The 13,163-nt window shown below is 46.8% G+C and overlaps 2 protein-coding genes across 3 annotated transcripts; one reads left to right on the forward strand and one right to left on the reverse strand.

The window, feature by feature from the left end:
- Nucleotides 1-418: 418 nt before the first annotated feature.
- LOC137606736 (putative monooxygenase p33MONOX) lies at nucleotides 419-6,016 on the forward strand. Of its 2 annotated transcripts, none has more exons than XM_068332129.1 (9): nucleotides 419-597; nucleotides 1,807-1,922; nucleotides 2,002-2,070; nucleotides 2,179-2,354; nucleotides 2,465-2,579; nucleotides 2,654-2,781; nucleotides 3,993-4,084; nucleotides 4,163-4,317; nucleotides 5,068-6,016. In XM_068332129.1, exons 3-9 carry the CDS (start codon nucleotides 2,046-2,048, stop codon nucleotides 5,277-5,279), a joined length of 903 nt encoding a protein of 300 aa, XP_068188230.1. In that variant the 5' UTR covers nucleotides 419-597; nucleotides 1,807-1,922; nucleotides 2,002-2,045; the 3' UTR covers nucleotides 5,280-6,016. The 2 variants fall into 2 exon arrangements, with proteins under 2 accessions (XP_068188230.1, XP_068188229.1); XM_068332128.1 differs by having other exon boundaries at nucleotides 421-597; nucleotides 5,065-6,016.
- Nucleotides 6,017-6,164: 148 nt separating this feature from the next.
- Nucleotides 6,165-10,490, reverse strand: LOC137606737 (rho GTPase-activating protein 24-like). Its single transcript, XM_068332130.1, has 8 exons — nucleotides 10,179-10,490; nucleotides 9,868-10,075; nucleotides 9,651-9,783; nucleotides 9,486-9,559; nucleotides 9,245-9,366; nucleotides 8,931-9,165; nucleotides 7,848-8,780; nucleotides 6,165-6,898 (listed from the first exon to the last, which is right to left on the reverse strand). Exons 1-8 carry the CDS (start codon nucleotides 10,366-10,368, stop codon nucleotides 6,667-6,669), a joined length of 2,127 nt encoding a protein of 708 aa, XP_068188231.1. The 5' UTR covers nucleotides 10,369-10,490; the 3' UTR covers nucleotides 6,165-6,666.
- Nucleotides 10,491-13,163: the final 2,673 nt, after the last annotated feature.

Raw genomic sequence — 13,163 nt, forward strand, 5'->3', positions numbered from 1 at the left:
TCAACGTTTCTTTAACAGAAAAATCTGTTTCGGTTGCTGGTAAACTGTTTAGTTTTACATAAATGGGTATCGTAAAAATTGTACACTTTAATTTTTATCTAAAGTGCTGAAGTGATTAAGTTGTTGTGACGTCACAAAATCATTGATTTATTTTATTTCGTATATTTAATCCTGCCTGTTTTAATAATAGAATTTAGTTATTAATTTCTATTTGTTTCTAGTGCTTCAGAATTAAACTCATGACGTATTTTCACGTGAGAAACAAGAGAGAATTTGCAAATATATTAAAGAATGTCGTCTTCATATTTGTTTTGTGTTAAATAATAATGATTTTAATCGTATTTTAAGAGGTTTACGGTTGTTTCCGGCCTGTCTGATGAGTCGGCAGCGCCGCCATTGATGTTTGAATTCAAATCTCGCGAGAATCTGCGAGAGGATGAGACGAGATTTGAAGGTCCCGTTACCACAGCTGCTGGCGGAGGTGTCGGTAACAATAATGGCTGCCAGCGGCCGTCTCCGTGTCTTCCTGCCCGCTCCGGTCGCCAATTGAGGGTCGCGAATGTTCCAGTCGTCGTCTTGAAGCACCTGTTACATCCGGTGAGAGGAAACAACGCAGACTTTATGAAAACATCGTGTTTGTTTGTCGTTGTTTGTTGTTGATCCGCCGAGCATCTCGTCCTGCAGCACCGGGCGGGTCCGGTGTCCTCACCGAACTACATTTATAAAAAAGAGAATTTAACGACGGGACGCTTATCGGTGGAAATATTTAGTTTAAAATTCGATTTACTTCTTACTTGTGTTCGATTAATGAATTCGGGATGAGTTAAATCCACCAAAAATGATTAATTTTACTGGAATTGCGTGTTTTAAAATTAATTCCTCTGCTTCCTCCATCATTGCCCCACATTAACAAGTCTGTTTGGAGGTCATTTAAAACAGACATGATTGTAATTCACATTTAAAGTAAATTAATGTGGAGCTCTGTTTTTATCAAAATTTCCATTCAATTCCTCAGGATTTATTTTGGTGTAACAAAAACAATTTAAAATGGTGAATTTCCAAATGGAGTTTGGTTCGGATGAGATTCGACCTGAATCAGAGGTGATGTGGGGGCATTTCGCTCCATCGGCCGTTTATTTATTATTTTTTTTATTTTTGATTGATTAATTTTATAATGCCCAAAAAAAATGAACAATATATAAAATGTTTAGGACGTTTAGAAGTTTATTCAGCCATAAAATAACCCGCTGATGGCGGTGAATTTGTCTGTTTTCAACTGTTTACTCCTTTAAATTGTGAATTTTAATACATTTGAGCTCCTTGTTCTCTAGCGAACCGTTTGACGTCCTTAAAATAAATATTATTTAGCCTTTAAGTCCAAAAACAGAAGGTAAACAATCTAGAATGTCTTATTTTAACAAATGCAAATAAAATAATGAAGCAGGTTTGGTTTCTATTCACACACACACACACACACACACACACACACACACACACACACACACACACACACACACACGCACACACACACACACGTTTTTGTGTTATACTGACATATTTTTTTAAGTAAATGTGACGAACAACGGAAATGAATCGTTCCGGTCGGACAGGAATGATGACCTCATGAAGGGAAATAATATTTATGAGACGTTAAAATCCAACACAAATCATTGGAGGAAGATGAGGAGCGTCTTCCTCCTCCTCCTGTCGGTCTCCATGGCGATGAGGAATAGGAAGAGGAGGGTCCACAGAGCCGTTAAAGATTGTGTGTGTGTGTGTGTGTGTGTGTGTTCTCTCTGGCTTTAGTTCTGCTCTGACGTGGCTGCTTACCCATAATGCATTGCCAGAGGGTGTTGTATGTCTCGGATAGACCGGTGTAACCACCGCCGCCGCTGCCTGAGCCAGGGGATCGTAGCAGGAAGGTAGGACCCCACCCCACCCAGTTCAGACGCCATGTTTATGGAGGCCGTGGTTGACTCCGCCCATTTTGTTCTGATGCAGGAACCTCCAACGTCGGACGCGTTTCATCCAACGGCGCTGACGTGATGTCGGGTTCAGGAGAACTTCCAGGTCAGCGTTTGACCTTTGTGTGTCTGTGAGGGGGTGGTGGCTTGAGGAACGACCCCCAATGTGTGTGTGTGTGTGTGTGTGTGTGTGTGTGTGTGTGTGTGTCCTCAGCCCTCAAGGGACCTGGGATGGGCGGGATGAAGCTCCCCATCGGGATGACCCGGCGGGCCATCAGCTACGACGACAACCTGGAGGCCCCCATGTCCACGCCCCCCCATGACATCAGCATCAACAAACTGTGGCGGCGCCCCGTCATCCCGGAGAGGAAGTTTGCTCACCTGGCGGAGGTGTGTGTGTGTGTGTGTGTGTGTGTGTGTGTGTGTGTGTGTGAGAGGTGAGCGTCACGCCAGGGTGCCGCTGTTAAATGATGATGATGATGATGCACACTTTCCTCCAGGAGGAGGAGTCTGGCACCGTCAGTCATCCGACTGCGTCGGGTGGCGCCCCCTCCAGGTCTCCAGCGGTGGTGAAGTCCAAGGCCTCGTCCGTCATCGTGAACTCCCTCATCACCAGTAGGTCACTGATGATGATGATGATGATGAAGAGGAGGGTGATGATGATGATGACCTGCTGCTCTTCCTCTCAGAGCAGACTCAAGACAGCGTGTACACGTTTGAGCAGAGGGCGGGGCTTAGCGACACCAGCTACACGCCCCACAAAGGCCTCACGGCAGAGGAGACCAGACACCACCACCGCGCCCCAGAATCCCTCATGGTACGACTCACACATGAGGTCGCCATGACGATGACGTGATGTCGCCATGACAACATCATGATAAACGTCAGCTTTATTGTTCGTACCTTATATGAACGACCCACAGTCAACACAGGCAGTACAACAGGCAGTACAACAGGCAGTACAACAGGCAGGACAACAGGCAGTACAACAGGCAGGACAACAGGCAGTACAACAGGCAGGACAACAGGCAGTACAACAGGCAGGACAACAGGCAGTACAACAGGCAGGACAACAGGCAGTACAACAGGCAGGACAACAGGCAGGACAACAGGCAGTACAACAGGCAGTACAACAGGCAGTACAACAGGCAGTACAACAGGCAGTACAACAGGCAGTACAACAGGCAGTACAACAGGCAGTACAACAGGCAGTACAACAGGCAGTACAACAGGCAGTACAACAGGCAGTACAACAGGCAGGACAACAGGCAGTACAACAGGCAGGACAACAGGCAGTACAACAGGCAGGACAACAGGCAGTACAACAGGCAGGACAACAGGCAGGACAACAGGCAGTACAACAGGCAGTACAACAGGTAGTACAACAGGCAGTACAACAGGCAGTACAACACAGGCAGTACAACAGGCAGTACAACACAAAGTATAAAATGAAACACAAAGGGAGGGTAAACATCTCCATACATTCTCTATATCCACTCCTGTAGGTGAAGTGATGTGTGCGGGGGGGGTGGGTGGGTGGGGTGGTCAGGTGATGGGGGGAGCAGCGCAGCGTGAGGGTAGAGTGGTGTCGCCATGGCGACGTCAAGATGTCGTCATGGCGGCACCATGACGCCGTGACAGTACCATGATGACTTTGTGATGTTGCCGTGACGATGACACGTGATATCGCCATGACAACACGTTACCCTCGCCTGTTAAAGAACCAGTCCAACCAGTCTCTTTCTCCCATTTTGGATGTTACATGGATTGTGTTTCTGTAGCAACGCTTCTGATCTGTTTGTTTGTTTGTTTGTTTGTTTGTTTTTGGACGAAAGATTACTTGATAAATAGATTTCTCATAGTCAGGCTATGTGAAATCAATAATAATGAATAATTATACTCACATAAAACTGTTTAACCTGATTTGCCTTCAGACTGAAGCCTGTTGTTGTTTGTTGTTGTTGTTTGTTGTTGTTTATTGTTGTTGTTTATTGTTGTTGTTTGTTGTTGTTTATTGTTGTTGTTTAGAAGCTGCAGATCCAGAGCCTGGAGTCCAGAGAGGAGTCCACCCAGTCCTCCCCGTCCAACACGCCGCAGCCGTCCCCCAAACAGCAGCGCAGGTACGCCAGCATCCTGTCAGCCTGTGGCCCCGTCGCCATGGGAACAAACTCTGACCTCTGTGTGACCCATCCGTGCAGGGGCTGGTTCAGCAGCGCGGGGTCGGAGGTCAGCCTCGGCTCTTCCGGCAGCAGCGTGGAGGGAGGGGGTGGAGCCGTGGAGCGCTGGAGCGTGTTCGGGCCGCGGCCGGCCGTCCAGAAGTCGACCTCTGACCTCGGATCGGATCCGGCTGCAGGTAAACACCGACTGACCCACTGACTGTTGGCACGCCAGGGCCAATCAGGAAGAGTATTTCGGCTCAGAGACGACCTTCAGCCCGGCGGTAAACACAAACATCGGTAAACACGCCGCACCCCCGTCTCTGATTGGCCGCCCTGCCCCCCGCCGTTATAAAACTCGTGTCGGACGAGTCGCGGCGGGAAACGGCGTTCCAGATGATTCAGCAGGCGGAGACGACTCGGATCGTTCCTCCAAGTTGCTTTCAGGTAGGCGGCGCTGATATTTACAGCGTGACTCTAAACACATCTCCACCTGAAGGTCACTGATCAGAAGGTATTGATTATCTTAGTTATTTTATTATTCCTTCCACACTCGTTCAATTTCGGAGGGAACGAACGGCAGCAAAGAGTAATTGTGTATATATATATATATATATATATATATATATATATAAATAGAAAAACGTATCTGGGGCGTGGCTAATGCATTGGTGTGGGCGTGTCCCACATGCACGCTCTGATTGGTTGGACCTCTCCTCGCCAATAAAAGCAAAATCTATTGATAAAGGTTGAATAAATTAAATGTATTATTATTTAATGTTATTTATTTAATATTAATATTATTATTACTATAATATCATTATTTACTGATCAATAATTAATAATCTGTGTTCCACTCGTGAATCCGACACAGAATCCAACAGGATTCATCCCAAAAAAAAATTTAAAACCTTTACTTAATGTTATAATTTTTCTTTTCCCAGCAGGCTTTGCGTTGCAGACGTACTTCGGCGCCCAGAAGCCGACGCCCATGGAGGTCATGAAGGCTCAGGGCACCCGATTGGCCGACAACCTGACCACTCAGATGGTAGCCCCGCCCAAAATGGAGATCCCCATGGCGGAGGCTCGAAGGAGGGGGGGGCAGCCTCACAAGCTTAAGCCCCGAGACATCAACATCCTGACCCCCACCAGCTTCTGAGCCCCGCCCAATCCGCTCCCTCAGGAGGCGGAGCCTGATGGGGGTGGGGTGGGGTCTCCTTTAAATGCACTTTATCCCATTTGTTCCCGGACGAGCTCCATTATCTCTCCTTCAGCACGTCCTCCCCTTCAGCACGTCTCCCATCATGCATCACTCTCGTCACGCGGCGTGTCATTAGCAATGCGTTCGCTTGTCCTTCCTCTGACAGTTAAAGTGGGCGCCGCAAAGCAGACATGTCTTCTGCGTGTAAATGTGTGGTTAGTTCGAACTGGAACGTTCTCTGGAACCGCTGGTGGTTTGGTTCAGGAGTGTTTTAATGCTGAAAAGAAAGCTAACTGCTAGCTCCATGCTAGCTCCATGCTAGCTCCATGCTAGCACGGTAGGGACCTCATCCTTCTAAGACTGTAAAGGAACCCTGAACGCATCAGAGCGAGACACGCTCGTCTTTACCTGGACGGTTGACCGTATCCGTGGCCCCTGGAGGGGCGTGGCCCCCAGAGATGCACCTGAACAGGTGTGAACGATTACCTGATGGGTGTTTTCTGGGTTGTTATTGCGGTGTGAATTCTTGTTTGCTGATGTTGCGGCGCATCGGTGAGGTCATTCCTGAGTCTTTAAATGAACGTAAATGTGCTCGTGTTTAAATTGTGACGCCGTTTCCTTGAAGTTTGTTCCTGACTGAAGTTTTTTCCTTTTAGAAAATGCTTTCAAGTTGAAAATAAATGTTTTACCTTTGATTTTACGGCTTGTAGTCAAATAAATGTGTGTAGTACTTCATCACTGCCTTTAGAGGGCGCCAACTCACCATCTGCTTCCTCATCCAGCAGCTATTCTTCCCAATTAAAATAAGAATAAATGAGGTCATGTGGTTAAAGAGGAGATGATTTCAAGGCTTTTATCGTTCAGGTTGAGTAGAAAGTGCTTTATTTAAAAACTGTTTCCATGCACATTCTGGAAAAACATTCGGTTTGATTCCTGGGAAATTCCTGCATCCAAGAAGGTTAATCGGAGCGATCCGATTGTGTCTAAATCCCCGTGGGTCTGTCTTGTGTTCAGAGCAAAGGCGGTTTTTATTTTTGGGTTGGTTAATGCATAAAAAGTCGAAGGTTTCCAGAGTCCGTTGTGTGATTCAGATCTCTAGAATTGAGTCAGTTGGAAGTTTTGGGGTCAAGAGGAACTGATTCCCAGCTGGAATTCTAGTATCAGGTTCCCTGGTTGATGTTCTCTCCAGTTATGAGCTCTTAAAGTTCATCAAAGTTCTGGACATTTGTAGTAGAACATTCAAAACATTTGGAGCAACCAGGAAGTCTGACTTCAGGTTTGATTGATCCTGAAGTCAGACTTCCTGGAACCAGTTTGCATAAATGTCCGTGTCTGCTGTCTGTTCTCAAAGACTTCCTCCTCCTCTTCCTCCTGCTCGTCTCCTGAACTCGCCGTACATCTGGAAGAACAGCTCCATCTCCTTCTGCAGCGTGGTGTTCCTCAGGTCGGCGTCGGCTTTGGCGTGCTCCATGTGGCGGATCTTGATCTCGGCGACGCTTTGGCTCCGCCTCTGTTGCTCCAGACTGATCCGTAGGACCACGACCTGCCGCTTCAGGACGTCGTTACAGCGCTCCAACCTGCAGCACACACACATTGTCTGTCACGTAACACACTACACTTCAACATTTATTGATTGGACTTTATTGATCCTGTGCTTCAGCCAAGTTACTCCAATCAGCTTTTGTTTTCTAGATTGAACAAAAGGAACCCTGAAAAATGCGTTCAGATTGCGTCTCTGGCTTTGATTGTTCGTTGTCTTTTTCATTTCACTTTTTACTTCCTGTTTCTACAGAAACAAAACAAAAACATTCATTCTACATTTTCTTGAATTGTTACTCCATTGCTCCTGCGAAAAACAATAACCCAACAGTAGCCGATAACGTAGTAAATTTGCTCATTTTTGAAATGGAAAAAGGCCAAAAACGTAATAAAAGTCCTGAACCGATAACATTTTTTTTGGCTAATAATGTAATAATTTATTGCTAATTTATTAATTCTTGTCCCTAGCCCCTAATTTTTACATTAGCCAAAAGTTATTACCGGTACTTTTTCTGTTTAGAACTTGTAATAAATTATTGGCCTATTGCATTTTGAAAACTGGTACATTTATTAGTTTATCAACTGTTACTACGCTATTAGCCAAAAAGTTATATGTTAAATGTTCAGGACTTTTATCACGTTATTGGCTGTTATGACGTTATTTATTTGTTTGACTCTCAACCTCCTCTGGTTGAAAACATGGCCGATTGCACATGGAGTTAACACAAATCTACGTTAGACTACATTTAAATGAGTCTCGGCAGAAGTTCAGCTTAAATAAAATCTAAACGATGTTGATTTGATGCTTTTGAACACTAACAACCCTCCAATTCTGTCTTTTTAACCAAAATAAGGTGCAATAAAGGGGCAACAGTTGTTGAAAAGGGACAGAACAGACCCTGTAACTACCAGTCCCTTGTTAAATAAGTTGGACAAGATTTGACACCCTGAAGTTCAAAATAATGATGGTGCATGTTGGCGTCCCACCTCTGTATCCTGGCCTGGTACTCTGCCCTCTGCTGGCTCATCTGCTGCTGCAGCTCGGCCAGGAGGGAGTGAGCGTCTCTGGGTTGCGGTTGGGGCTCGGGTCCCTGGACTGCCGGCGGACTGCAGGGCAGGAACACGTCTGAGCTCCCTGTACTTAAAGGACTGTCACTAGGGTCAGAACAGGATTCTGGGGAGTTAGGATGTTGGATGTCGTCATCTTCATTTTCATCTTCATCCTCTTCATCTTTGTCTTCATGTCGGTCACTGTTTTCCTCCTCCAATGCATGGCCAGAAGATGTTTCCTCATATCTCTTTGGCACCATGTCAGGATGAACAGCAGCCACGACGTTGTCACTCTCATCCAAAGGTAGAACCTCACAAGAAGACCATGAAGACGAGTCTCTAGTCTGCCCTGCCTCCTCCAGCTTCAGCTCCTCTTCCTCAGCTCCACTATTACCTCCTGACTCATTGGTTTCAACACGTTCAGTATCGACATCGTCCATTGTTTGACGATGAGTCGTGATATGTAGGTTATCGTAGGCAGAGAGAGTGCTGTCCTCTTGGGCTTCGCTGCTGTCCCCGCTGAATACCTCTGGCACTGCATCCTGTTTCCTTTCACTGCCAGAGCCCCAGAACCCAAGACTTGTCTCTTCAGAACCAGACCAGGCCTTTTCCCAGCCCATGAGCATCAACCTCGGCTTTGAACTGTCTGGTCGTGGGTCTTGTAAGAGGAGGCTAGTTGTAGAGACTTGACCATTCACAGTGGATTGGCCAGTACGTTGCTGATGATAGTCTATGTTGGCTTGAATGGGCTGACTGGATGAGGGCAGGGGGTAAAAACAGTTCTCAGGGTGGGAGGAGGTGTAGCGATGACCCAGATGTTTCTTCGGACCAGAGGACACATCTGATTTGGCAGCAGTGGAGTAGATAGAGCTAGAACATTGAGGATGGTTGGAGGAAAGAGGTGAAAGTAGGGAGAAAAGATCGATATTAGTACGTCTGGGATGGATCTTTGTGCGAATGTTGACTTTGAGTTATTGACATTGGCGTGTCCTGAGGTACACCTGATCTGGTGTGTTGTACCTGGAGTTCTCTGCGTCTACGGTGGACTGCCTAGCCTCTCTGGAGCTTTCGGTGATAAGGGGGAGGGAAAGCTGGCGAAGGCAGGGTGGCGGGTGGAGATGAGGCTGCCTCAGGGCACCCGGTGATGCGTGCAGATCCCCAGGTTGTCGGGCGAAGGTGGACGAGGGGATTTTAATGAATAGAGACTCGTGTTCCCTGATCAGCTCCAACATCAGTACCTGGACCAGTGCCGCACCTATCAGACAAATTGTTCTTTAAGGAACCCCTTTTGGTTCTGTCAGCAGATGCAAGATTAATATTTCTTGTCGGTGTACCTCCCATGATGCTTTGCGGGTCTTCAGCTTTGGCTCGGAGTATGTTTGGCCCAAACACAGTAGCCAAGTTCTGGCCGGTCATCTTATTACTGCTGGAGTGATTCTGGACCTCGTTTAGGAACCTGAACACAAGCAAAGAACCTGCAGACCTCTTGGAACATTTGGAACCAACCAGGTATTCCAAAAAAGTTCTATGATGTCAGAAGTTAACAGTACAGATACAAGATGTAGTAGAACTTACTGGCAGATAAACTTGAGAAGGTTGAAGTTTGCAACTGGCAACTCACAAAGATGAGTCCTCAACTCGCCTAGACCCTGAAAGAGGAAGAAGAACATGATGAGGAAAGAAAGAAGAAGGGTTTTGTCTCCCTTTAATGCGTCAATATCAGGACAGAAGTTCAGGTACCAGCGTGCGATCACTCAATAGCTTCCGACCACACAGAAGGAATTCCTGGTACCGACCGTAAGGCACCAGAGGCTCCGGAAGCTGTCGGAGGTAAAGCTTCAGCAGTGACGCCACCGTGTGGACATCTGTGCCACTGCAGCCAGAACAAACCAAAGAATTTGGTTCTCAAACGGTAAAAGAATCAATCTGGAAACATTGCCAACAGAAAGGATGGTACCTGTTGAAGGACGGTCTCTCGCCTGCATCAAAAGCCTCCTGCAACTCTTTGACCAGACTGGCTTGTCCCGGCTGGCGAAACAGGCCCACCTCATGCAGACCATGTTCCCGGATGAACGTCGCACACTGTTCCACCACTAGAGGAACCAAACGCACCCCGTAACGTCGCTCATACAACACGGTCTCTTCCAGACTCTGACCGAAGACCCCTGCAAGCAAAGAAGAAACCGGCAAAACCAGGTACAATGTTATACACTTATGCCTCACGTCATCACAAGTTGACAGTTTTGTGGTTGTTTTCTGGGTGTGCACCTGTGAACTGGATCCAGACGCCCTTGTTGAGACTCTTAAGCCACTCGTCGCCCTGACCAGCGCTGTTGGACAGGAAGAAGTACGAGCCAGGGCTGGCCAGCACATCCCTGTTACCTGCAACAAGACCCTGAGATGCTAAGCTACCATCCCAACCATGACTCAATGCTGTTGTAGTCCACTTCAGGACCATTCAAGGTGACTGACCACACCTTTCATCAGCTCCATCCAAAGCTGACTCAAGTGATGTCAGTCTGAGGCAATTTAGCGACTTTAGATTCAGACTAAAATGTAGTTTCAAAATTAAAGTTTTCAAAAGCAGTCGTCTCAACCTGAAGGTATCTGAGGTGTCTTCAACCCCCCAACCACAGACTTTTTTTTGGCCCCCACCTTGGCAGTGAATCCGGCGCCCTTGCATTCCCACACAAAGTCACCTCAGATAGAATCCGAAATATACTTAGTCAGCTTTTCACTGATTCACTTAAAGGCAATGCGCAGGTAGAGCTGTGGAGGGATTAACAGGTAATACGATGATGATGATGGTATGTGTGCCTCACCTTTGTGGCCCGTACTGTCATGTTTCCAGGACTTGAAGCAGCTGAGACCCATCCTGAGATCCCTCACTGGGTGAAACCTCAACGTGTGGGAGATGCTCAGTGTAAACTCAGGATAATATCAGCATTCTGGTCAGATTGCATCAATTCTTAAAGTTTCTTTGGTCATTGATTGGTTACAGCATCACCCAGAGTCTTTGGTTTGCTAGACCCAGTCCAGAAAGCCCTTGGTCTTTTGCATTCTGGTAGATTTATGTTCACAAAGACTTGGTTCCTGCGGGGAAATGTCCTTGGAGGATGTGGTCGTGTGAATCCAGGTTCAACAAAAGAACCTAGAGTCTTAAAGTGGTCCAGGTCGGCCTTGTGGGGATTTTGGAGGTTGGACACCCTAAAAAGGGGATGAGTGTGAATGTCTTACCTAGCAGGTATGCTAGTTCTGGGAAATTGTCCCCCAGAGGACAATTTCCCAGAACTTCCTTGTATTGATGCTAACCTCAAGTTAGCATAGATGGATGTGAAGGCTTGGAGACAAGGTTCAGCATTAAAATAGGCACCTCAAAGAGATGTTTCCTGGCGGATATATAGACTCATAAATACTGATTCCTGGATATTTCACCAATTACACTTTACAGGAAGTAAAGTGGGAGTTTTTACCTGAAGTTCTCAGTGAATATTGTCTTATAAGATGTTAGAAAAGTGGTTAAAGGTGAATGTAGTGCCTTAACAAGACTTCTAGTTCTGGGTAATGTGGACTTCTACAGTTTCTGATGTGTCCTTCCGATAAAAAAAAGTCTAATAGGTTATTGTTCTGCATTATAATAGAGATTTAAACACTATGGAGGTTTCAGGAGGAGACTTTACCTGGTAAAGACTCACCTGAGGGGTACCTGATCTGACATTCAGGAGCGTTTCCTGGTGGACATACTGTCTTGTGAAACAAAAAGGAAGTACATCTTGAAGAGAACTTCCTGTCTTGCCATTGGAGGTAGCTCCAGGTTGTTGGAACTTTGTGAAACTCAAATCAGGCTCAGTTTTCCTTGGTTGTTTCCACTTCCTGTGGATGCAAAGAAAATTCTGGTCGTTCACTAATGAGACAAACTCCGTCCAAGTTTCTCCAGAAAACATCCGTCTGGTTCCTGAATCTTCCCTGAGTTCAAACCACCAGGGAAAAGATCTCAAACTCCAGGCTGGACAAGCCGGTTCGTCTTCCCTTCCAGATCCAGAACCTCAGCCGGTCCTCCTTCATCCGGTCACCTGACGCACCAGGACTCAGACGTCTGCCTTCGCTCCTCGTCTCCGGATGACTTCATCATGTCTCCATCTTTCTACTCCATCGTCCTCGGGGGGAAAAACCAACGCTCCCGTAGGTATTCTTTGTCCCTGTCTGTCCTCTGGCTCACGCCTGACCGTCCCGACCGCCGTCCACACGTCTGAACGTCCTCCTCATCCCTCCTCTTCCTCTCCTCATCCCTCTTCTTCCTCGGTGTCCGTCTCTCCGTCCCTTTGTCTCCGTCCCCCCTCGTCTTCCTCTACCTCCTCTCACCCTCTCTCTCTCCATTTCCCATCAGTGTGTGTGCCCCCTTGTTACCCCCCTCCCCATTTACCCCATCAATAACTCAGAATGTGTGTGTGTGTGTGTGTGTGTGTGTGTGTGTGTGCGCTGTGCATTAGGAAAATTGGTTCTCTGCGACGCAGCACTGTTTTACTAAAGTAATCACAGCTGATGGTGAGAGAGAGAGAGACGTGCAATGGCTTTATTCTGCTGCAGCACACACACACACACACACACACCACACACACACACACACACACACACACATTACACACACACACACACACACACACACACGCTGTCACCATGATTCAAGTGGACATAAAGCGAAAGGCCGGTCGGCCCAGTCAACTTTTGAACTCAATTAAAGTACGAGCTCTCTCTCTCTCTCTCTCTCTCTCTCTCTCTATTATACAGTATATTTATTACAATTTGTTAGTAATCAATACAAACAATCACACTTTCATTCCTCCTGCAGGCTGAAATACACACCAGATGTCCAGAAGTATTTGGACGCCTCATTGCCTGTTTATTATTGTCGTATTTTTTATAGTTTATTGCTTATTTTGCATAAATTTATGACATGAAGTCACTCGGTTGTGACATCATCACAGGTTTGCTGCGACATCAGCCAATCAGAATGTTCTCCACCTGTTTCTTCCCAATCGCTCAAGCCCCGCCCTAATGAGCTGCACCTGTGCCTCCTTCACCTCCTCCTCCTCTGGTTTCTTTCCTGTGGGAAGAGGAAACGTTGGTTTTTCGGTTTTTTTGGGCGTCCGTCTTCTTCTCATCGCCGCTGAGAGCTTTCCCTCCATCCGTCGATACGTCCGACCGTCACGCTCTTCATCACCAACGTGGCTCTCCGCTAAATTAAATGCCTGC

The sequence above is a fragment of the Antennarius striatus genome, chromosome 13 (genome assembly GCF_040054535.1).
Source record: "Antennarius striatus isolate MH-2024 chromosome 13, ASM4005453v1, whole genome shotgun sequence".
Lineage (NCBI taxonomy): Eukaryota > Metazoa > Chordata > Actinopteri > Lophiiformes > Antennariidae > Antennarius > Antennarius striatus.

Coding starts and splice junctions, on each gene's coding strand:
- LOC137606736 (XM_068332128.1), top strand. CDS start 2,046: ATGTCGGGTTCAGGAGAACTTCCAG. Junction 2,782..3,992: donor GCGCCCCAGAATCCCTCATG/GTACGACTCACA, acceptor GTTGTTGTTTAG/AAGCTGCAGATCCAGAGCCT. Junction 4,085..4,162: donor TCCCCCAAACAGCAGCGCAG/GTACGCCAGCAT, acceptor CCATCCGTGCAG/GGGCTGGTTCAGCAGCGCGG.
- LOC137606737 (XM_068332130.1), bottom strand. CDS start 10,368: ATGGTCCTGAAGTGGACTACAACAGCATTGAGTCATGGTTGGGATGGT. Junction 10,076..10,178: donor CGTCTGGATCCAGTTCACAG/GTGCACACCCAG, acceptor CTTTGCTTGCAG/GGGTCTTCGGTCAGAGTCTG. Junction 9,367..9,485: donor CTTCTCAAGTTTATCTGCCA/GTAAGTTCTACT, acceptor GCTTGTGTTCAG/GTTCCTAAACGAGGTCCAGA.